The sequence below is a fragment of the Xenopus laevis genome, chromosome 8L, assembly GCF_017654675.1.
Source record: "Xenopus laevis strain J_2021 chromosome 8L, Xenopus_laevis_v10.1, whole genome shotgun sequence".
Taxonomy (NCBI): Eukaryota; Metazoa; Chordata; class Amphibia; order Anura; family Pipidae; genus Xenopus; species Xenopus laevis.
Window position 1 is genome coordinate 50624562 of NC_054385.1, and position 24333 is coordinate 50648894.

At 37.2% G+C, this 24333-nt stretch overlaps 1 protein-coding gene across 1 annotated transcript in view; it reads right to left on the reverse strand.

The window, feature by feature from the left end:
- Window positions 1-10212: 10212 nt before the first annotated feature.
- Window positions 10213-24333, reverse strand: part of LOC108698434 (X-linked interleukin-1 receptor accessory protein-like 2) — a 445435-nt gene continuing 431314 nt past the window's right edge. Inside the window, exons 10-11 of the mRNA XM_018229918.2 lie at window positions 21493-21663; window positions 10213-12077 (exon numbers count right to left, since the gene is read on the reverse strand). Coding sequence (XP_018085407.2) covers window positions 11380-12077; window positions 21493-21663 — 869 coding nt within the window. The 3' untranslated portion in view covers window positions 10213-11379. The remainder of the gene's footprint in view (window positions 12078-21492; window positions 21664-24333) is intronic.

Genomic DNA, 24333 nt, shown 5'->3' on the forward strand with positions numbered 1-24333 from the left:
GGGAGAGAGCTGTTAGTGATTTGAGGGACAGTTGATAGTAACTTTGCTGGCTAGTAATCTACTTGATACTGCTCTGTATTGTAGGGACAGAACTCTGCAGGGATTTGAGGGACATTTTAGGTTAGGTAGCTTTGCTGGCTAGTAATCTACCTTCTACTGCAGTGCTCTCTATGTAGCTGCTGTGGGCAGCTGTCTGTCCTGCTGCTGATCTCTCATCTGCATCTGTTCTTCAAACCACTGCCACCTAGCTGTGTGAGCTTTTTCACATTCTGTCTAAATATCAATAATAATACCGTCTCCAGAAACACCACCTGAGTGACGTTTTCCAAGCAGCAATAATATATTCCGTATCCACTGCTGTAGTGTATACGTTGACCTTGCAGGCATTATTTGCCCAGTGTGTTCTTCAAACCACTGCCACCTAGCTGTGTGAGCTTTTTCACATTCTGTCTAAATATCAATAATAATACCGTCTCCAGAAACACCACCTGAGTGACGTAGTGTGATTTCTGCCCTTTACAGCACAAAACGCAGCGCTGTGTCAACAATGGATTTTTTAGAAACATATTTGCCCTTGATCCCCCTCTGGCATGCCACTGTCCAGGTCGTTGCACCCTTTAAACAACTTTAAAATCATTTTTCTGGCCAGAAATGTCTTTTCTAGCTTTTAAAATTCGCCTTCCCATTGAAGTCTATGGGGTTCGCAACGTTCGCATTTTTGTCCGGACGTTCGCGAACATGTTCGCGAACATTTTTTCCGACGTTCGCTTCATCCCTACCTTTCAGTCCTATTTAGAGCCCACATGAGAAGATGCACTTTGCACTACATTTATTTGTATCTACATTCCTCCGAAACAAAAAGATTTTTTTTATTTCAGCATCCCTTTCCTTCTTCCACATTTTGGTGCAGGTCTCCACATCAGTCAAGACATCAAAATTTGTATTCAACTCATCCAAAGGGCTTCCACCTGATGAAAAAATAACCCTGGACCTATTAAATATGTAGACATCAAAAAGTGTCAAATAAGACATATAAAGAACCAGCTTCTCCCAAACCAGCAGAGGAGATCTGGGGGGCATCCATGAGGTTTAGGGAGGCTTGGCTAAACACAACTTCAAACATGAGCATCTACCAGATCACTTCCTGGTTTACAAGCTTGAATTTCAATAGCCTTCCTGGCACAATTTTCTGCAGTCACAAATCCCTCTTTCCCACACAAAGAAGACTGCCTTAAAGAAGCTACATCAAGAAAGTATGTGGATTTTGGGAAATTGTGACATTTTTGGGAACACTCTACTGTCTGATGGTCTAAACCCTGAATAAGAAAGAATGAATAATCTCATTCAGAAACATATATATTTCATCCCAGACCCAGACCAGCCTCATAATCACATGCAGTAGAAAGTTATATGTACCAGAATAAATAGACCTTTCATGCAGTGGGACAAATGCATTTTTACAACACTCATATTTTTTTCAAAAAAAGGCCACACACACAAGCGCTAAAACATTAAGGGCCCCTTATAAGTTAAAAAAAAAAACATTGGTGGACAGGGGCCCCCTACAAGTTAAACAAAAAGCATTTATGGCCTCAGATCCCTTACAAGTTATAAAAAACAATACTGGCCAGGGCCTACCTACAAGTTATTAAAAAAAACATTGATGGCCAGAGCCACTACAGGTTATTAAAAACAAAAAGCATTGGTGGCCACAGATCCATTACAAATTATAAAAAAAACTGTTCTGGCCAGAGCCTACCTACAAGTTATTAAAAAAAAACATTGATGGCCAGAGCCCCTAGAGGTTATTAAAAAACAAAAAACATTGGTGGCCAGGGCCCCTTCAAGTTATAAAAAAAGAACATTGGTGGCCAGGGCCCCTACAAGTTCGGGTGAGCTCAGGTGCCTGAATCTTCTTTTCTTATTACAGCTTTATGTGCTCTAATTTGCCAGTGAAGTGTAAGTCACCCATCCAACCCACATGCGATCCTGGCCCTTCCGCCGCCTGAGGCACCAGCAGTTGCTGCCGCCCCCCCTCCCCCATGCGCTTACCTTTTTTGCACCTGAGAGGGTCCGGGGGGACCCCCTCAGGTGCACTAGTGCCTAACTGCACTCTCTTCGCTAGAATAGCCGAATTTCCAGGTTTGAAAACCGGAAATTCGGCTCTTAAAGTACCAGGAGCGGCATTTTTGCCGCCCCTGGTACCTAGTGGGCACTGCCGCCTGAAGCGAGAGTCTCAAGTCGCCTCATTGGCAAAGCGCCCCTGAAAATGTGCAATACAGATATCCTTTCTTTCAGTTGCTCTTGCCACACATTCTCCAGAAATCAGGTTGCCCAAACTCCCTTTTCATTCCCTTGATTATGCAGTGTAGTAAATTCAGCTCTCTTTCGAGTATATACAAGCAGCAGATGTGGAAGGCAAGGGACAGAAACAATGCCCATTGGGTGCATTTTTTAATTCTGGTGAAAAAAACTCAATGGAGAAACTCTAGTGCAAATTTATACCCAAACTATTTTAATATTTCAGTGAAGCCACAGTCTCAACCTGTGCCTTTTTATTATTAATGTATTCAACATTTTTGCTGCTTTAGCGGAAAGTCTAATGTCCCAATCTATAGACCAACGTACTGATCTTAAGGTGCTAAAATGTGTTTCCTTAAATTCAGTCTTTGCTGACCGAGGGTAAATTTGCTTATAAAAACAAACATTAAATGAGATAACATTATGGTCACTATAACACAGCAATTCTAATACTTGCACATTTACTATGCTGCCTGGGTTGTTCTAGATCCAGTATAGCATGATTTCTGTTTGCCTGCTCAACAGTCATGTCCATTAAATTTCCTGGTGGTAACTTTCTGGCAATTCTACTGTCAATACAAATTAGAAGGGAGGGCATAATGCTGTTTAGATGTTCCTTCCTAGAACATGGAGCTTGTAGCTCCAGTTGTAGGAGCAAATTGTAAATGAGCCCTTAAATCTGCTGTAATAACTATTTCTCATTGGACTTGCTTACCTTATTAGCAAGCCACATTTATATTATGTGGGTGATGTTGCTTTAAGAATACCACCTTACTATTTGTGTTCCCAGCATGATTTACAAAGTTCATTTGACATAAAAATTTCATCCAGTTCTATCCTTCAGTGTATCCCCCAGCATTACAATCCATTGATAATATATTGGCTTACGGTGGAAATTGTAGTGCAATTTGGCTGAGCAACAGTTCTCCTCCTCCCAGTGCAAATTCAGCATGCTTGTTATTATTATCATTTACAGTATATCTTGCCATCGTCTCCCACTGTGCTTTACAGGGGATACAAGAACCTGAGCGTTTGCACATACGGTATGTACAGACAAACATCTCAGCAGAAAAGATACATGATACAATTGTTAGTAGACAATAGGGGGAAGTTCCTGCTCACGACAGCATGCAATCTAAAAGCCTATTATTAACTAATACATTTGATTTAAAAAAAAAAAGTTTAAAGGGCATGTAAAGGCAAAAATATAAAATCCCATTTTTACTTTCTTTAATGAAAAAGAAATCTATCTCCAATATACTTTAATTAAAAGATGTCTACAGTTTTTATCATAAACCTGACTGTATGCAGTGCAATTCCCCCTTCTTTTACTGCTGTTGATAGGAATTGTCAGATGGTCCCCAACTGCTGTGCAGGTAAACGATCATACTTTCAAATGGCAGGGGGAGCCCCCCCACCAGCAGGGGGAGCCCCCCCACCTTACTTCCCAGAACTCGAGCAGCATTGTTGGATTTCCTGTAGAGATTTGTATCCAGAGACGCAGTGCAGTCTCTATATTATGATTATTAATCAGTCTTGCTGTATTGGCTTCTATGGCAGATATTATTTGACTTGTGCTGTTTTGAATTTATGACGATCCCTAAGCTTAACCTCCCAACTGAAGCCCAGACCACACTGAGCATGTGCGAGTCTTGATATTGCAGAAATGTCTAACAAAGTTACAAGATGACAGCCCCCTGCGCCAACTTTGAAAGCATAAATCATTTGTCTTATTAGGCTGCTGGTGCAGTAAGTTCATGTTTATATTTAGTATACATAATACAGCATTTCTAACATTATTCTATTTTTGACTTTAGTTGCCCTTTAATAATGCTTTCTTGCAGTAAATAGACTGACAACCTTGGAGAGCTACTACAAAGCAAGTTATCCAATAAAGTAATTCTAATTTATAATTTCTCCCCTGATTAAAACTCCCAGGATGCATCGCATGCTTTTTGGAAGAACAGAAATAGCACATCTACAATTCTTTCATTAGATCTCTCAACGTTGTTATGTCAATTTTTCTTTTAGTATTGATATGCTATCCCTATAAAATAAATATTTTCCTTTAGTATATACTGTACAGGAATAACTTGCATGTTTGCCTGTGCTTCCTCCTGTCTCTAACACCACCAATAACATATACATGTTGCACAGAAAAGCTGGGAAATTAGACGTAGATAGCGCTAATACCTCCAAATGTTACAGCTCTTCTTCCAGCATGTGCAAGGATCTGGTCATCGTAGTAAAGACATAGGTAAATGTAAAGTAGTTGTGGTTATTAGACCTGGTAGTGAGTTATGCAGGAAACTACAGAATCTGATATATGTGGTCAGAATTAAATGTTAATGTTATTTACCTATGAAAAAAAGAAATGTTAACCTTATGTATATATTATTTTAGATAACCTCACAATACCCACAAGAATTTTTTAAAGCTTCCTCTGGATCTCACTTGAGCCTAATTGATACTTACACATCCTCATTCTAAACCGATAGAGAAGACTGTTGATAATTGCAAAAGGCAAAGAATGAATTATTCTCTTATTATGGGCATAGTTGACATGTCTGTATAGTCTTTCTTTACTTTCCAAGATAAAAGATTAGGGGCACCATTCATAAAGTTATTTTTTTCCATATAAATACTTATAATATTTGGCAAGTAGTGCAATGCTCTGGTCCAGCCCCTTTGCGGATTAATTGCACGCAAATGAAAAGCATAGGGGGCACCCCCAACAGCAGACACGTATGGGAAATCTGGGTAACTTTAATTGCTTTTTGTTTTTCACAGTTATTTATGTTTTATAAAAGATATTTCCCTTGAACAAACATTTTTAAGGGTTCTGTTATCTGTTTTAAAGCACCACACCTTCAAGCCCAGCTTTGTTATGTCCCAGAACATTTCTATAACTTAACGTATCCTTACAAATTACAGCTGGGAAAACATTACCCACAATATTATGGCTGTCACTATAGCCTCCCTGCTGCCTCTGTGTAACTCAGCAATGTTTACCTGTTCACTACCAGAGTCAATAACCTTTAATTAACAGAGCTCCAGCTGGCATAGCTTCTACATGTCTGGGTTATGTTAAAGAGTTAATATAGACTTTGTCCCACCCTACTCCTCCTTGAATTTTGGATGTTTGCCTTTATTTTAAGTACTGAAACCCACACAGTCCCTATAGTGCTTGTTTGCTTCAAGCTACAGTTATGTTAATGCATGGAAGCTACATTATGTTAAAAAGGGATAAATGTTTCAGGATATTAGTAACGGTAGACTATATCAGATTGAGAATGTAGCCATGACCCTCCTGATGACCACATGACTTTAGGGAGTACTTTGTGAATATTTCATTTGCTTTGGGTGAGTCACATTTTCTTTCTCCAGCCAGGCTATTTAAAAATTAAAAGAAGAACTGTTTATCTCGTGTGGCCATGTTTGTGCCTTAGTGCAGTGTCTGTAGTGTCTGTGCTTTGAAGAGACACAAGGTAATGGTTGTACCAGAGGGTCAAATTGCATATAGACATGAGATACGTTCCTATTAACACTTATTTCTGCCGTCAGTCATGATTTTGTAACTTTATTTATGCATTTATTTTATACACATGTGGTACTTCCTCATTTTTCAAATGTGAGTTTATGTTTATATGGAAAAGAGAAGTGTAAGAACTGGCTCTGACCTTTCTTTGTACATATCGTTGAATGCACAATTCATTTATATAAATAAAACCAATAAAACCTGTACTCTGTCAGTTACAGCATCAGTTAGAAAATCACAGCCTCCAAACATTTCTTGTAGCCAGTTTACAGTCTTTATTTTCTATTGTTTTTGGATTTATTTGCCCACAGAATGGGCACAGGTTGCATTGCATGCAGTGCGTGTATTAGATCAACTCAGAGATATACAATAGTATTCAAGTCTAGGCACTGATGTGTATTTTAAAACCGTAATATTGGCTTCCTGAATTGGGGCAACATTGGCATACCTTGGCAGTCTTTGAAAGGTCTTTGTATGTCCTCTCAGTGTCCATACGGGTTTCTTCTTTGATACTCCCAGACTCCGAAACATGCATCCAGGTTACTTTGCTCATGATGATAAATTGGCTATAGTGTGTGTGAATATGATGGTAACCCTCTACTGGAATAATGATTCCTGTACAACTAACTGCCACCATACTTAACAGCTGCCAAAGTGTTAATTTCTCTATATTTCTCTGTTGCTCAAACAAACCTTTGGTGAGTGTAGCCAAAAAGTTAAACTTTTGTTTCATCGGAACCCAGTGCTTGTTTGCAAAATGTATTGAGAGTATTGATTGTCGAATTTCTCCCGTTTTGCGGAAAAATTGGCGAATTTCTGAACGACTAAAAATTTTAGAAAACGCGAAATTTGATGCCTTCGTCCAAATATTTTTTGCCGCAGGCGACAATTCTGATGCTGGCGGCAATTCCAACGCTGGTGACAATTCTGATGCCCATTAAAGTCAATGGGCGCCTAGAATTTTCGCTGACGAATTTTTTCGCAATTTTGCAAATTTATTAGCCGGCGGCGAAACGCAGAAATTTCCCGCGAATTTGCGCCTGGCGAGTAAATTGGCCCATCAATTGAGAGTAAGTGTAAGGGTAGGTGTTGCATTGCATAATTCAGATTTTTGATGAGATTGCAGGGCAGGGTTCCTTCTAAAAAATCTAACAAATGGATAATGACAATGGAAATATTTGATTTAAACATGAATTTCAGTAGAAGAAACTACTGTTCTTTCACTGACAAAGAATAGTGTCTTATGCTTAGAAATGCTGCATCTTATTCATTTCATAGAACACTCAACCTTACCCCTCTCATCAGAATGAAGAGACAACAACATTTTTATCTCTGCAAAATGATTTGAAAATCCTGAAATCCCAACAGGGCAGAATTTTGTAGAATCATGAAAAATGTATTTCTCAAATAACGTGGGGTGTTTTGAGAAGAGTGTGATCTTGACTTTCCCATCCAAATTTTTACGGAGTAATATACTACATATTGCAAAGTTGTAGTAGCTTATTGAAATCAGTCGTATGCTTTCTCGCCAGTGTAAGCTCTCTTGTTATTGGTTGATATGATTAGTAAACCATAAACACCAGCTATCACAATACTGACCCCAACAGTTTCAGATTAGTAAATGTACTCAAAATATTTGCCTACGAAAGGATCCCATTGCACACCAAGAAAAGGAAGAAATGCTGGGTGGGAGTGTGTATAGGTTTTCTGTACAGAAAAATATTTTCCCCAACTTTTCTGATGTAGATGTAGTTTGTGCAAAACATTGTGAAACGTTAGGCATGTATAATGAATTACCTGATTTATTAGGGGGAAGGGAGGTACAATCCAACACTTCAGAGTAGATTATAAACCTCCTTTTGTGTATTCTGTCTTCAGATTAGCTATTTTATGTTCATAAATTTGTTACTAAACAACCCTGTTTTGCAAATGTATGCAGGATAAATTACTATTAAATAAAGGTTCAGTCATGGATCCTGGACACTTTCACACACTGGTCTATTCTCATCAGTTTCCCTTTAGAGTGCAGTAAGCAGTGTTGTTCATTAGCATGTAACCGCAATCATGGAGTACAACTGTTTTGCTTAGCTCCCAGGGACAGACAATACAAATGGCTCTGTCAATAATAATTTAAATAACTGTCTCTCTTTTTGTAGTCCTGCACAGAATATTATTGTGTTCAGTGCATTATGCTGAAAGAGTAGGTGAATTAAAAAGTACAGGGCAGTGATTTCCATTCATCTGGGCAGGAGGACAGTTTTTAAAGCAAGTAAGGTGGGCACTGACGGAACTGAGAGTTGTGCTGTATTTACTCACTAGATGGCAGAATTTTCCCTCTACATTTTCTTAAAGGGATACTGTCATGGGAAAAAAAACATTTTTCAAAATGAATCAGTTAATAGTGCTGATCCAGCAGAATTTTGCACTGAAATCCATTTCTCAAAAGAGCAAATAGATTTTTTTATATTAAATTTTGAAATCTGACATGGGGCTAGACATTTTGTCAATTTCCCAGCTGCCTCAAGTCATGTGACTTGTGCTGTAATAAACTTCAGTCACTCTTTACTGCTGTACTGCAAGTTGGAGTGATATCACCCCCCTTCCTTTTCCCCCAGCAGCCTAACAACAGAATAATGTGAAGGTAACCAGATAACAGCTCCCTGACACAAGATAACAGCTGTCTGGTAGATCTAAGAACAACACTCAATAGTAAAAACCCATGTCCCACTGAGACTCCTTCAGTTACATTGAGAAGGAAAAACAGCAGCCTGCCAGAAAGCATTTCTCTCCGAAAGTGCAGGCACAAGTCACATGACTGGGGGCAGCTGGGAAATTGACAAAATGTCTAGCCCCATGTCAGATTTCAAAATGGAATATAAAAAAAATCTGTTTGCTCTTTTGAGAAATGGATTTCAGTGCAGAATTCTGCTGGACTAGCACTATTAACTGATGCGTTTTGAAAAAAACATTTTTTCAGATGACAGGATCCCTTTAAATACAATTTCATTGCTTGCATCACCCTATTAGAAAGTTTGGTTGGTTGAGGGACCGTTTAACCACCTATGGATGGGACCTAGAAGAGCATGTCAGATAATGTAAAATGTTAACTACTACAGCACAATAGAACCCAGTACTACACAGCATTGTAACCAGATATGAAAACTCACACAGATTCTTCAGGTATGGCCCTGTTTTGCCTGCTCCCCTCCCTGGCACCTACAAAATAAACGCAGTCACCTACTCCCTGTAATTTTCACCCAAGTTACAATGAACCTCTGCCACTGAAAACTATTTAAAACACATCAGAATTAAGGTTGGCAATGTGATTGGGGCATACGGAGCATGGCCGAGACGCACCTAAAATATAAAAGTACTAGGTTGAAGTTTCTGTAAAGTTGATCCACAAGCTTCAAGGTTAAACAAAGAAAATAGATTTTTGGAATATAAAGTAGATTTTTGGAATATTCATTACACTTGATTCAAGGCCAGTTGCATTAATCATTTAGTGCTGAGAGATACCTAAACTTGGGAATAACATATTTTTCATAAACTTATAGAAAAACTTCTTATCATTCGGTGTCCCAATGACCCCCTTATACCTGCTCGACAACCCAGCAAACAGAGGGTATGCTTCCCCTTTACTTATGCCCCTGGCCACACTAATATTAAAACTCCTGACTATGTGTTGTAATAATGTTTTATAATAAACACATTTTGAATAACATAACAATAAAAAGCCCACTCTCCTAGTATAGTTATTAGAGCAGAAGCCTATCTAAACTGTACCGTAATCCTAACTCAAAAGGCAAGGTCAGCAATCTCTGTTTCCTGGTTAAAGCAATTTGGCATTGTGAGATGCCAGTGGCTATGGTAAATAGAGGGCCACGTGGAGGCAAGCAACAACAGTGCACTGCTAATTAACCTGCTCCCATTTCAAAATCAGGTTTATCATGGAGGCCAAGTCAATACCTCCAGACATTTGGAATCTGAAGAACTTCACTCACTAAACCAAAGCTGGTTATGCCAGGATCTCCTAAAACCCTGCCCAGTTTTCCAGTTAGCCTTGTACATTTTTGGGATCCACAATTTGGAATTTGCAGCTAACTGAACTGGTACCTGGAAAATAGAGCACAGTCATGACTTTCCATTCATTCTATGGAGACATTAGAAGAAAAAATCCTCCGCTAATGGATCCCTGTATATACACCAATGACAAAGGCATTTAATTATGTAAAAGAGTTGACAGTGAGAATGGCCACCTATATCCATGTTTCACAAACTTTTTCCAGAAATGAAAAGCACCATTAAATTCTCCTAAACTCGTTTGTTTAATAGACACAATACACAGTGATTCATTGAGGACATGCAAATTGTTTTAGTTAAGGTGACACCTTTATTGGAAAACTGATTTGTTTCTGGCTCACTTAAGTCTCATCAGCCCAGGCATCAATGTGACAGCAAAATCATGAAGAGTGCAACTTTTACACTGAAAAGGAAAGTCCTGTCTCTGCACGTAGAGCTTCCATATGGCACAAGGAACTTTTACCTGAACTTGAGAGGAACAGAGTAGATGCACTGGCAGGTGATTATCATTGCAATTGTTGTATCAGTCAACAGCCCTGAAGACATCAGCACTGGAGGTGTTGGAGTATTGCTCAGTTATTCTCAGTTCTATTGCTGGCTTGGTGTATCATTGCTGTGACTTTAGTGATTCATGCCAAATAACCACACCTCAATGGTATACAAGCAAAGTGTCTTAGAATAACAGAATAAAGAGATATCATTGATATATTAGGGTTTAATAAGGGGACAAAATGGTGAACAATGTGTTTCCATACTGTGTGTAGGATAAGAAAATAAGAGTTAGTTGGTACAAATCAAGTAAAACAATGTTGTGCTTTACAAACATAATGCTGATGTGCAGCATTACCTACACAAGGCCCAGGAATACTTTCAATTATATCCCCTAGCATTCAGGGTTACACGAACATTTGCAGTCATTGTGCATGTCATTGGCTAAAACTTTATTTAGAAGTGACAGTCAGAGGTGCTTTAATCCTTAACTACATCTCACAATTCTTTCTTTACAAAAGTTGCTTTTTTTCCAGACATTTGCATAATTCTCCCCCTCTGAAATGTACTGAAATGTATTTTTAAACATATATATATATATAGATGTAAATATAAATATTCTGTCTTCTTATACCACACTTCAACCCGTTACATCTAATCTAAAATAGTTATATTGTACAGTCATTTTTTTTTTTCTGTTTAACAACAAAGCAATAAAACTTTACATTGAAGGTCTTTTTTTTTATTATTATTTTTTGAACTATGTCGGAACTAAAAAAGCAGGATCCGTAATATCAATATCCTGTAAATGTAAACAAAATGTTCAAGTACAAAACTGAGTAAATGTGCCAAGGCTTGAAAGCTCCATTCGGCACCCCTGTGGGAAAAGTTTAAAAGTCTGGCAAGAAAGAAACCGCATTGAAGATGTACAGCAGCAAATTTAAAATGGTTTTTGTTGTTGTTTTTTTTTACCAGATATCGCTGGTGAAGCTTAGCTCTCTTGATGATAATGGTATTAATGTGCTGTTCCCATGGAAACCCTGCTGTTCCTTTGCTACACTATTGTGAGTCTGCTGGCCATTGAGCAGGGTTAAAGGTATGTTGCAGTATGTGTGGTGATTGCCTAGGGTCGCATCTGGCAAAGGTGGCGTTGGCTTTTCATATTCATAAGCTCTGCAGAAATGTCTCATTTGCAATGAATCTGCACGATGGAAACCAGACAAATCAATCTGAGGTGGTGCCAATGTGCCAGAATTCCCTGTAACAGCAATGGAAGGTACAGTCTGTAGATCTCCAAACAGAGACTGCTCCCCACTATCCAGGACATGCTGTCGTGATAACACCTCTCGCTTTTTTGAGGGCATTTCATAGACTAGGCGCTTCCAAAACTTTGAATTCATCTTGCTGCTCTTAGGACCAACCCATTTGATTAACGACTGGTGTTTGATGGCATGCTTTAAGGATTCCACTTCTTGATAGTTCACTTTGCTCCTCAAGTTAGTGCATTCTATGAATATAACTTTGATTTCTCCGCTGGTCAGCATATTATGAAGCCGGCTATCCAGCACAAAGATACTCCATCCTCTCCTGATCACGTAGTCTGGTGTCAGGACAATGATTAATCGACGACTTTGCTCAACGCATCGGGCAAGATCCTCCAGGTAAGCTAGAACCAAAAAAAAGGAAAACAGCACATGATCATTTCTCAAACACTAAAGTACTTCTTTTTTTTGTTTCTATGACACAGATTGTGTTATTGTTACCTTTTATCCCATTACCTAAGCAAGAGTAGCGAATGGAGTGAATGAAATGATAAGCAATATGTTGGGGAAATAATAATGTTACAAGCAATATCTTGAGATACCAGTGTACAGAGTTTCAGCAGTTAAAGGTCAGTTCTGAACCACTAAAACTCAACATGGAAAAAAATGATTACCAAGCCATTAGCAGCTTTCTGTTTCTAAAACAGGCACAACTGGATTGATGGCTGGATAGCAGATTATATCACAGAGAATGACGATTCATTATTACCCCCTTTTGCCAGACAACATGCAGCATATCATAAATTAAAAAGGCAGTCAGAAATGTAGAATATCTGGTGCTGGCAGTCAGGAACATGATAGTCAGTCCGCCACATTTTAAGATTTCAGAAATGCATGAGAAATAGATCTTTAGCTTCAACTGAAATATTCCTTACCTGTGCCAAATAAAGCATCTCTTTAGTAATGTTAACCTAGGAACCTGTTCAAAACGTCTTTTATATAATTATAAATGATATGATGGCTATGTTTACTACTGCTCTTTTTATATTCAGAGATGGGTAAACATATTGAAATTTGGATTCACTTTAAGAAACAGTAGCCTTGAAACACCAGAAAAATTCCCAATATGTGTTAATAGTGTCAAACAGTAAGATGGCCAAGCTACCTATTCCAAATCACAGTTATTAGATTAATATATATAAAATGATTGTTTCTCTCATCTCTTACGGTACATCCATAACTACGTGAATCCTCCAACTTAACTTTAGCCAACAGCAAGTTATCTTAACAGCCCTGTGTACAAATTGAGGTTTGTTAAAATGATCTGCAAAGTTAATATTGTCATGTAATTTGGAATGGATTTACTTAAGAACTTGCAGAACAACTTTTATTGGGTATTAAAGTTTAATATGCTATAATACAGTGGACTGTCCCCTCACTCTGTGGAGTGGAGAAATCTGGGCTGTAGGCAGGGAATGGTTTACCCTTTAAAACGTTCCTTTATAAAGTACAGTCATTTCAATATTGTGAAGTTCAACACAGTGCTACTGTATTTAGCTGCTAACACTGTAAGGTAGAGAGAGGGGTCAAAGTTACTATTTTCTAAACTGAAACTATAGGGGCTTTGGATTCAACAGATGACATCTATTGTATCAAATCTGTTGGAAGGGAATTTTAAGGGATAAAACTGTGGCATGCGGCAATCAAATGAGCTGGTGAGCCGAACATCTTTTACGGGGGGGGGGGGGCAACCAGATCAAGGTATTAAGATATTAATAGGTTAGAAAGAGTACAGAGATGGTAAAATATATACTAAATAGGCCATTATAGACAAAAAAAGGGGGAGGGGCTTTTAACACAGAAATATACAAAGAACAAGAGACCACCCATTTAAACTGGAGTAAAGGCGTTTTTGCTTACAGCAGTCATTACAAGGTTGTTGAAGCTGTTTTGCCTGGTGATGATGTCATGCCAGAATTGTTTAATGACTTTAAGAGGAGCCTACATATCTTCTTGGATAGGAATAATATCCAAGGCTACAGTAAGTTGTATATATACTTGAATAAACATTCATATATATTTATACTTATGTACAAAACTCAACAAAAGCATTTAAGATCTTTGCTGTTTTACAAGTGGTGTGTATTTTACATATCTGATATTCCTCAGCCTTGCGCACATATCTTACATGGCTGAATAGCTAACTTATGTCAAATCTTTTTTTTTTACCAGCATTTTTGGGCTACATGTACATCTGTGATTCTGCATTGCCACGTTTATATAATTCCCCTGAATATCTGCTGTGCATTCTTACACAATGGTGTTGGTTTTAATGAATTTGGCTCAGCAGAAGGTATGAGTGATGTATTGTGACTTTAATATTTTCAGCTGCTGGCAGCCTAAAGAACCTGTCATGTTTGGTGCCAAATAACACAGGTATATAAGTAACGCTGGAGCTGATTAAAGCCTCCCTTGACAAAAGCTGAACAATAACAGGCACCCTCCTGTGGCTGTAACCTATAATTACAGTCATGAACTCAACGCTGAAAAGGTCTGTCCAACTGCTCATTATAAATACTTTTTAAATTACTATGTCCTCATGAAACCAGCTATATTTGATACCTTAAATTAGCACACACAAAAAGGGAACTCACTTTCTAATACAAAACAGTATTTTGATCTGATATAAATTGCCGGTATCGGATTGCGCTGTCTTTTCCGAGACAACAAGGAAACACAAAATCTGTCACATACGCGCTTCTCTAAAAGGCATTATAATTACTAATAGTGTCGAGAAAATCACTGAATCCCCTTGACTACTTTTAGTGCTCTTTATAACATGAGCCAAAATAAATTCCATTTCAAACCATCTCTCTAGGTCAGCTGCAGATTTAACAGTTGTGGTGCAAGAGGGGTGCACTGCCTTAATGTTCTCTTGTAACTCTCTTGCACTTGCTCAGTAGATTCTTATCTTGAGAAAATTACTCACTTTAAATTAATCACTTAACAGTTGGGATTAGGTTTGCCACTAAGGATTCATCTCAATTCAAATCCTTAAAAAAAATGATGGGACAAATCTCATAAATTGGTGCAGCCATAGTATTTATATATATATCAGGAAATTGCATGAAGAGTGGAGGTTCCAGCAGAACTGATGGAAGTCTAGGTTATAACAATTCCCTCTCCATGACCTTGCTTTCAAGCCTTGCAAACTAAAGTCAAAAAGTGGAGCTAGAGCCCAAATAACACTGGAACAACCAGCCCCACACTGAGAAGGACACTCTGAAAACAATGTCTCAGACATTGCTCTTCTTTCCTAAACTCTCAGCATTTGTCAGGGGAAATTTGTCTCCGAATGCTGGCGTAATGATTATGATTTGCAATCGTAACCACGTAATAGAAAAGTCAAAGGAAAAATTCACAATATCAACTTTAATCCAAAGCTATTCTTTGCAACACTGTGCACTTCTTTTATACCAAAGCCGATTGTCATGTCACATTCCAAATAGCGGATTTTCATTGTGTGTTTGTGCATGTTACTTATGTGTGCTGGGATGAAATTCTGTAACAATCTAGGCTGATTTATCTTGAACATAAAGTCATTATATTTCAATCTTAAATTGTGTTTGCACAGACTATGACATTATCACTGACAGAACCCATCGCTATCTGGAGACAGCATTGTGTGGAGTTAGTGTCTGTTTATTGCCATTGGCACGACATGTTTTAGATTATAATATTCTTCATCATGGAAGCTTTTTACGACAACTGGGTGCTGAGAATCTATTTACTCAGAGCTGTGGTTACAAATGGAAAAACAGCTACATGGGGTTTGTTTAATTACTTGTGGCTCTGTTTGTGTGTTCCCAGGTTTCACATTGAAAATTTGGTAACTATATCACAGCCAGGATAGAATTAGTTGTGACTTTTTGGGAAATATACAGTTTTATATAATATATTATTAGAGTACATATTTCTTTGCAGATCCTTTGAGGCTAAATGTATATTCCTTGTCTTTTTATTGCAACATGTAAATATATTTAGATCTAAGAATACATTAAAGGGATTCTGTCATGATTTTTATGGTATAGATGTTTTAAGGTTTGCTATAGTTTTTATTACTACATTACACTGTGTACATTGCAAATAATTCATTCTAGCATATAAAATGTTATTCTTGAACCAAGAAATTTATTTTTTCATCTCTAATCTCAGGTCATTGTGCTTTCAAAAAGAGCCAGCACTTCAAAATGGAACTGCTTTTAGATAAGCTATCGTTTCTTCTACTCAATGTAACTGGAGGAGCCATGGCCAGACTTGGGTGTTTTACTAGTGAATGCTATGTTCATATCTACCACTAGCTGAGGCAAAGGAGCATTTTTGCAAACAAATTCGAGTCAGCTCAAATGCCCCAATTGCACAGGAAAAAGAGAGGTGCACGTACCATCAGTGGTCCAGTTTCCACTCAAATCAGCAAAATTAGAATTTTTCAGCACAGCACCACATTGTTTAAAAAATGCCTTTATTCAAACTTTCATGGCAGACCCGTTCAGCAGAACGGGTCTGCCATGAAAGTTTGAATAAAGAAATATTCTAATTTATGCCGAAATGCATTAAAGTCTATGGACAACAACATATTTTTTGACGCCCAACAAATTACGCATTAAATTTTTGACACGTAACAAATTTTTGACATGCGACCAATCTTTACACTCAGAGTCTATGGGCGTTGTTTTCATAGCAAAACTTGGTGAAAAATGTTACTTATCATTATCTATCGGTAAAACAGCTTGAAATACACAGTGCTAACACAGTTCCCAGTCAGACTTAAGAGGCTTATCTATCAAAATGTAAATTTGTGAATGTTACACTGTTTTTTAATTGAAATGAGCTCAAAAACTTTTCATTCAACTAAGCTCAAAAACTTTTCAAACTCAAATGTATGCTTATTTATTATATGAAGGAAAGCACAAACAAATTCCAGAATGCAGCAAATTTTTATTTCACTCTTTATTTTCAATGTGTCTACCAACTCTTTTTAAAAATTTAAAAAGCTTGAATTGAAAAAAAAATCACTTAAATTTTGCCTAGGGCAGCTTCCACTGACTTCTACAAAAATTTTTTACATTCAAATCTAAAATCAGAATTTTGAAAACTCTTACCCGAATTTGTGAGATTTCCTGACAGGAGCACTATCACCAGAGAACAAACTTAATGATTCTATTTATTGGGGGATGCCTAACATATTGGTACCCCCCAGTAGTGATGGGCGAATTTCCCATAAAATTTGCAAAACAGCAAATATTTTGTAAAAATCAAAAATTGACGCCCGCATCAATTTTGACGCCGGCGTTAACGTAAATGGGCATCCGAATAGTGTTGACACGTGTTGATTTTGACGCAAGCGACTTTCGGATACGCGTCCAAAATTTTCCCAGGAGTTTTGCAAATTTATTCGCCAGCGGTCAAACGCGTAAATTTGCTGCAAATTCGCGCCAGGCAAATTTATTCCTCCATCACTACCCCCCAGTGAATGGGGGTTTGCGTGTCTATCAATAGTGAGTTGATTAAATATTTTCTACAAAGAAACCATAAATATTATAAGATTCATATACCTAGGACCTTATATTTACAAACATTATTTTACAGCTATTCATATTTGTACCCCTGAGTTTAAAGAAGATAAAGAGGCAGTGCTAATGCCACAAAAAAACAGAGTTCTCTGTTTTTAAAGTTCTCTGCCTTAATCTAAAGCCATTTCTTACCAAATCACAATCCTTCTCTAATTACAGGCTCTGAAGATGATATCACATGATAAAACAGACGATCTTGCCATAAGATGTTGAAAGGTAGAAGATTTTTATTTTATAAATAACCAAGCCAAATTTCTGATCTAATACATTTCTCTCCATGCTGCCCAACAAGAGCAATATGCCAAAGCAACATTGTACAAGATACAAAGAGTTGATTAGGTATTCATCAACTCGAAAGTGGCATGAAAGGGATTCTGGGCTCTTTCAGATTATTTTTATCACAAAGGAATTGTACTTAACATTTGGGACTTCTTAAATGCTCTTGTCTGGAGCCCAGGACAGTATATTATTTCAGCAGTCACAATGTAGCACAGACGCTGCGAATATTTCCTGGTTAGTCTACAATAGCCATACTGCAGAGAAAAGGCAGATGGGACATTGTTCTGTTTTTGGTTTTGTTCTTTTCACAACACTGGAATTAGAGAGAACTTATAATGAGGATGCCTAATAGATGTTTCTATGCAGCAGTTTTTTTCAGAATGTTAAAAACACATACATATTTAACTTTTAGGCTTTAGACTCCTCTATCATGTCTTCTCTGCGTAACGCATGGGTGTTTTTTTAACTAAATACCTTTGTACTGGTGTACTATTGTGTTAAAGTGGTGATCTACAGGGGCTTGCTTTGTTTTAGCCTGTAAATAACACAGCTTGAATTGGAATTTTTACACAGCGTGCTTAACACATTGAATATTTTTTGGGCACAAAAGTTGGTTACATGAGTATATTGTATTTACCCCAGTGAGTCAATATTTGGTAGACAGCTTTTGGTCTTTTGGAAATAGTCAATGCCAACATCGCACACCTGGATGCTGCAATTTTATTCCACCCTTCTTTGTAACATTGCTCAAGCTCTGCCAAGTTGGCTGGTGACTGTTAGTGAACAACAATTTTCAAGTCTTGCAACAGATTCTCAAGCAAAGGTCTGGGATTTGACTGGCTCATTTAGGAATAAGACAATTCTGGTTCTTGCTTTTACACCACTCCAGTGTAGTTTTAGCTGCAAAGTTAGTGTTTGTCCACTGAAAGTTCAACTGGAGTTGTACCCTTTTATTTTTAGACCATGCAACACTTTAATCACACTCACGTAAACTCCATTCCACTAATTATGTGTCTTCTAAAGGTTGGCTGCACCCAATCTTATTTAGTGGGTTTCACAGTAAAGTAAGTAAATACTTCTGCTATACGGACATACAGTATCTAAAATATTGAGGTTTTGTGTAGACCAATGACATACAGTTTGGATTATATTATGACGTAAGTTTTTTTCATCTTTATATATTATACACTTTGTCATTATATAAGTCTTACCATACGGTTTAATCCCCCCACAACCACTGTTTCATTTACAGTTCTCTCCGTCTTTATCACTTACACCACTGGAATAATAGAGTTGCTTAGATAACTAAAACAAAAGCTAAGATAATTACAGAAGAAAATACATATGTGCACAGGTTGCCAAAAATGTTTACAAGGTTTACTGTGCTATATGAGTACAAATTTGTGACTTTGGTTTTGTATATTTATTTTGCATGCTATATTTTATTCAGGTTCACAGCCATAATATACTAATCAGAAGTGAATTGCTCTCTTTCAGTCCATAATTATATCTGGTCACTGTAAAGGTTTTTTTGCATTAGATATCTCCTTGGTGGGAATTTTAAGCTTCACAGTGGTTGTCAACAATCAGTTTCATTGCTTGGATACTCCTACTGTTGATTGCTAGATGCTGGACTTCTTTGAAAGGAACTGGTGGGACATACCCTGCATTATTATGGTCCACATATTGAAGAAGATTCTCAGTAGGAATTGTGTTCTTTGGAAAGATGCTATCAGAAGCTTAGTGTGGTCACTGTAAGCAGGACACACATCAGGAATGCTACCTGTCCATGGAGGGAACTCTTACTGGGGCTGGAAATGTTTTGTACTACTCCAAGGAGAAGAAAGAGAGGCACAGATGAAATAACACGCACAGTCCTATTGGCTTCTGCCAAAGCTGTTCTATTTTAGCTGGATCAGTGAGCGAATGTTTTTTTTTTTTAAGTCTTGCTATTTTAATCTGTAGTTGGTCTCCTTGTATATGTTCTGTTAATTTTCTATGCATGTTCAGTTACGTTTTACATTCTGCTATAAGTATTGCTTACTTGACCTACTGTATTTTACCTGATGATTATAGATCATTTCTATTTTACCTGTTAGGGAGACATTTTACGGGACGGAGAGAATATTTTTGCATTGTGGTGCTTTTACATGTTAATTTTAGTGCCTACCTGCTTATATGAAGATGCATTTGTAGTCTTTGTAGTCTTATCACTTTCTTCTATTGTGTTGTGATCTCTTAGCAATATGCTAGAAGGAGCTAGGCTTTATTGGATATAAGCTGAACAGAGTATTAAATGGAATATTTAATGAAAGGCAAATAATAGTCTGTCCAAAGCACAGAGATGCCATAAAACCAAGCCAATTCTACAGGGACATTAAAGGGTATAGTTGCCCTTATTATAATGATCAATTGAACTCCTTTTTTAAAGGGACAGAGCATTTACAGTAAAAAAAAAACTCTTATGCAATTGGTCCTAAATTGCAATAATTTATTAAGAATATTGTATTGTCATATCCTGCATAATTCCTGCAGTTTTCTTAGAGGCACTTTCTTCTATATACACCAAGCTTAACAAAAATGCTACATGATAACTTTTCCATTATTGAGAAAGGGTTCTTTGCAATATGTTACCACAATATTCTTATACTTTCCTACAGAACTATGCTTGGAACATGGGAATGCTTAGCATAGCCCTGTAGCATAAGACTCTATGACCGGCAAAACTTTTCTGTTCAATAATTTAAGTTTAGCTTCTCAGCTGCTACCTACAGCACTGAGAGCATAATCAGTGTCACTAATACACAAACAAAAGCTAAGATGGGGAGCTCCTGTGCACCACTTTCAAGGCCTGGATCATTACTATAATAGGGCTCCTAAACCATCAGGCCAGTAAAGTAAATTCAGTAAATACAGCATTTTCAGCCATATTTGTTTTTAGGGTTTAGTTCGCCTCCATGGGGCACAAATTTGTACACCTCAGAGCAAGAAAGTCCTGAATTCACTTCCTTCTTTGATGAGGTGTAAAGTATAGAGCTCCAGATATACCATGTGCATGCATGTGCTCCTACATACACATAATGAATGATGCACAAGTAGGGGGAAACTGCCCATATGCCAACTCCTTAAATGGCAGGTGCAACTCTTGTGCTCCATTCGGGCACTGAAAATGGAGGTGAAGCTGTACTGTGTGCAAAAAATATTTTTATATATCTTGCCTGCCTCTTGGTAAATAAATCCTTACAGTATGTGTAAATGGTTTTAGAGCATTTAGATTTCCTGGTTTTTACTGATCCTTTAAAAATGCTCTCTGGAATTCTCATAATGTAACCAGTAAGAATTGCATTTACAACAACTAATTTCAGATCTTTTTTGGATTTATTCTGTAGGTATAAACAGGTAGTTTTCAGTGTAAGCTTGTGTGCCAGAACTCCTCATGGATAGACTATAAATTATAAATGCAGTTTAAGTTACAGTTATCAGCAATTTACGGAGCTTGTTCACGTGTTAGTAATGGCTGTACGAATGTTAGAACAGAACAGGTAAAGTTTATTGTGTGAACTATGGCTTTAACCATGTACAATTCTTTATCTTGCATCCAACATCTGGAATCCATCTAGAGCTATTTTTCATTTATGTAGAGTATGTATTTTTGTGCCTATAAAAATATGTTAATAGGATAAGTGCAAATGTATTATAATTGGGACTGAAAACCCCATATGGTATGTTAAAATAATTATTTTCATGTAAATATTTGTGGCTCTGGTCTTTTAAAAAGTGCTTTGAAAAAAAAAAATCCAAATGAAATAAGATCCTGGATGCATTTCTGTATTAAATTGATATGTTCTAACAAATCCTATCATTGCAAAACATGAGTAAGAAATTCAGGAATTCATTATGTACTTACTTGGACTTGGGATCATATCTCTTTCAGGAATAAAGAGTTTGTATCCATAGTGTTTCTCCAGAATATCCGGAAGGATTTCTAGTGCAAATTGCTCCTCCTCCTTGCTTTCATTATCTAATGAATCTGGATCCACTTTGGTATAGGAAAGATAGGCATCATATTCTTTGTTGTCTGGAAAGAAAAGACAAAGATAGAAAGTGCCACTATAACATCTTTATTTTTGAAGCGAAAGTGTGCATAAATAAATAATGTTGGGCCATTTCATAAATATCTTGTCCCAATAACATAATATATCATTCTGATCTCAGGGATTACCTTTTAGTCCACAAAGCTAAAAAGATTGCAGGCTTTCACTGTTCTTTTACCTAATTCTGTGATTCATTATGTAATCATCACAGCCCTCAACTGTCATGAGGCATAAAAGAGTGTCTGCTTCATATCTCTGCAGTTAATAGGTCACATGACTGAGAAATTGTTCAACAAAATGAGTCACAGGATTTGATTGGTCCAGAGGAGGGACTAGTGATCATTGTTGAGCACAGTTTTAGAGTAGGTAGCAATAGGACAGTGGCAGGAAAAAAAATCACTGTATAAAAGCATGGTGTCCTGTCACAATCTCGTCACTTTACCAATCAGACCATGAGACAGGAGAGACAAGGGATTGCTGAACTTGGTGCTTCTGTAATGGAGGGGAGCTCCTGGCTATATGAGCAGCCTGCTGGGGAATTCAATAGCAGAGGTTGGCTGGGATTGACCAGTAGGATTATGCTGTATTTTTTGTTCATATAAGGTGAAGTGTTCTAGAAATGGATAATAAACAGCTGTAGCTTTTGCCCACAAAATCATTTAATAAACTGGCCCAGTGCAGGTTATTAGTCCCATGACTGCAGGATCAAAAAGTAGATATCATCAAAACCAAATCAATTACTGTTCTACAACACTGCATCTATCTATCTATCTATCTATCTCTCTCTCTCTCTCTCTCTCTCTCTCTCTCTCTCTCTCTCTCTCTCTCTCTCTCTCTCTCTCTCTCTCTCTCTCTCTCTCTATCTATCTATCTATCTATCTATCTATCTATATCTATCTATATCTATCTATATCTATCTATATCTATCTATATCTATCTATATCTATCTATCTATCTCATCTATCTCATCTATCTATCTCATCTATCTATCACCTATCCTACATTTAGGATTTATTGAGTGGTTCCAATGTTCTCAGTTATATGAACACTTGTCATTTATAGAAGTCTTAGTTAGCCATTCCTGAAAGTCATAGGAGCAGATTTACTAAAGGGCGAAGTGGCCGTCGCTAGCGAAAATTCGCCAGAAATCTCATCGGCAATTTACTAACAGGCATAGACGATAATTCGCTAGCAAAAGAGACTGTTGCTAGCACATTTTCCAAATCGCCAGGCAAATTTTCGCTCAGGTCAACAATCATTACTCTGCAAATTCACTGAAGTGTGAATTTTACAAAACGTTACCTCTTTCGCCAGAGTTTCACCTTAGACCAGGCAAACTGATATGATGAAGCTACATCCTCCTCAATCTTATGTCAGTGACATCATATCCTCTATGCCAGAAACAAAAAGTTGTAAAAAACACTGGCGTTTTTAATTTTTTTAAAGCAGGATTGCCTTCAAAAGTCCTAACTATAAAAGATTTTTGTGTTCATTTTTTTAACCAATTAGAGGGACAAGTGACATTTGTTTTAGGGTTGGCCCATGTCTAGGATATTAGAGGATCTCTTTATTTTGCTTCTTTGGACATGTGTAATAATAAGTAGCCACCATCCATAGGCAACTTCGCATTTAAGTGAATTAGTGTATCAGTACCAAATTTATGCCTGGTGTAGTATGGCGGAGCGTGCGCTGGCGAAAATTCACCCTTTAGTGCCTTGCCCATCTTGCACATTATCCAAAAAAACGTACTGACGTTCATTCAATTCACAGCATTTTGGTTTGATATTCATTGAAACGGCTTGGTCCATCTGTCCATTAGGACTGGAGGTAAGAGGCTCTAAACCTGGTCGAATGTAAATTTATGAATGTATTGTATTGCAAATATGAATGGTTTTGAGTCTTTTGCTGGGTCAAGCAACATCTACCAAACAATATCTTTAAAGAAGATGGTATACATCAAGAAATATAACTTTCACCTAATAGTTCTCTAATAATAATTTATTGTTTTATGTGACACAGAAGTTCTGTGTTTTGGGATATATTTTGCTAAGTGTATGCCAAATGCTTATGGAACATATATAAACTCCAAATGAGCAGACAATAAAATTGAAAAACATCAAAATAATACAAGACATTAAATCTATATTCAATAATAAACAGACTTATATCTTAATAACTTTTCCATTTTCTGTCCCATTTTCCATTTTCTGTCTTCTTAAATGTGTTCATAAAAGTCTGTTTTTGTAAATCAAGTAAATTTTTTGGCAGAGACAAGACACTTCATAGTTCGAGTTGCAGTAATGTTTTAAAATGACTTGTCCCTCTGCAGAAGAATCAAAGCAATCCTGGAGATGATTTTTGAATTTACAATAAAGCAACTGTTGTGAGCTACGGCATTAAACCAGTTTAATGACGGCACTCCACAGTAAGAAGCCATAGAATTTTACAAAGGGCTACCAGCTGCAGTTTTTAAAAGAACTATACAGTAAATTATGTTTCTTTTTAAATTGTAAGCATAGTTATATACTGGTCTGTTTGTAATGACACATTCATTTCTCCTATACAAAAAAGACTTGTTGCATTGAATGCTTTATTCTAGTGACGGAGTTTATTAAGTGGTGCTACATAACGAGGGTGCAAGTTTATTTATGAAA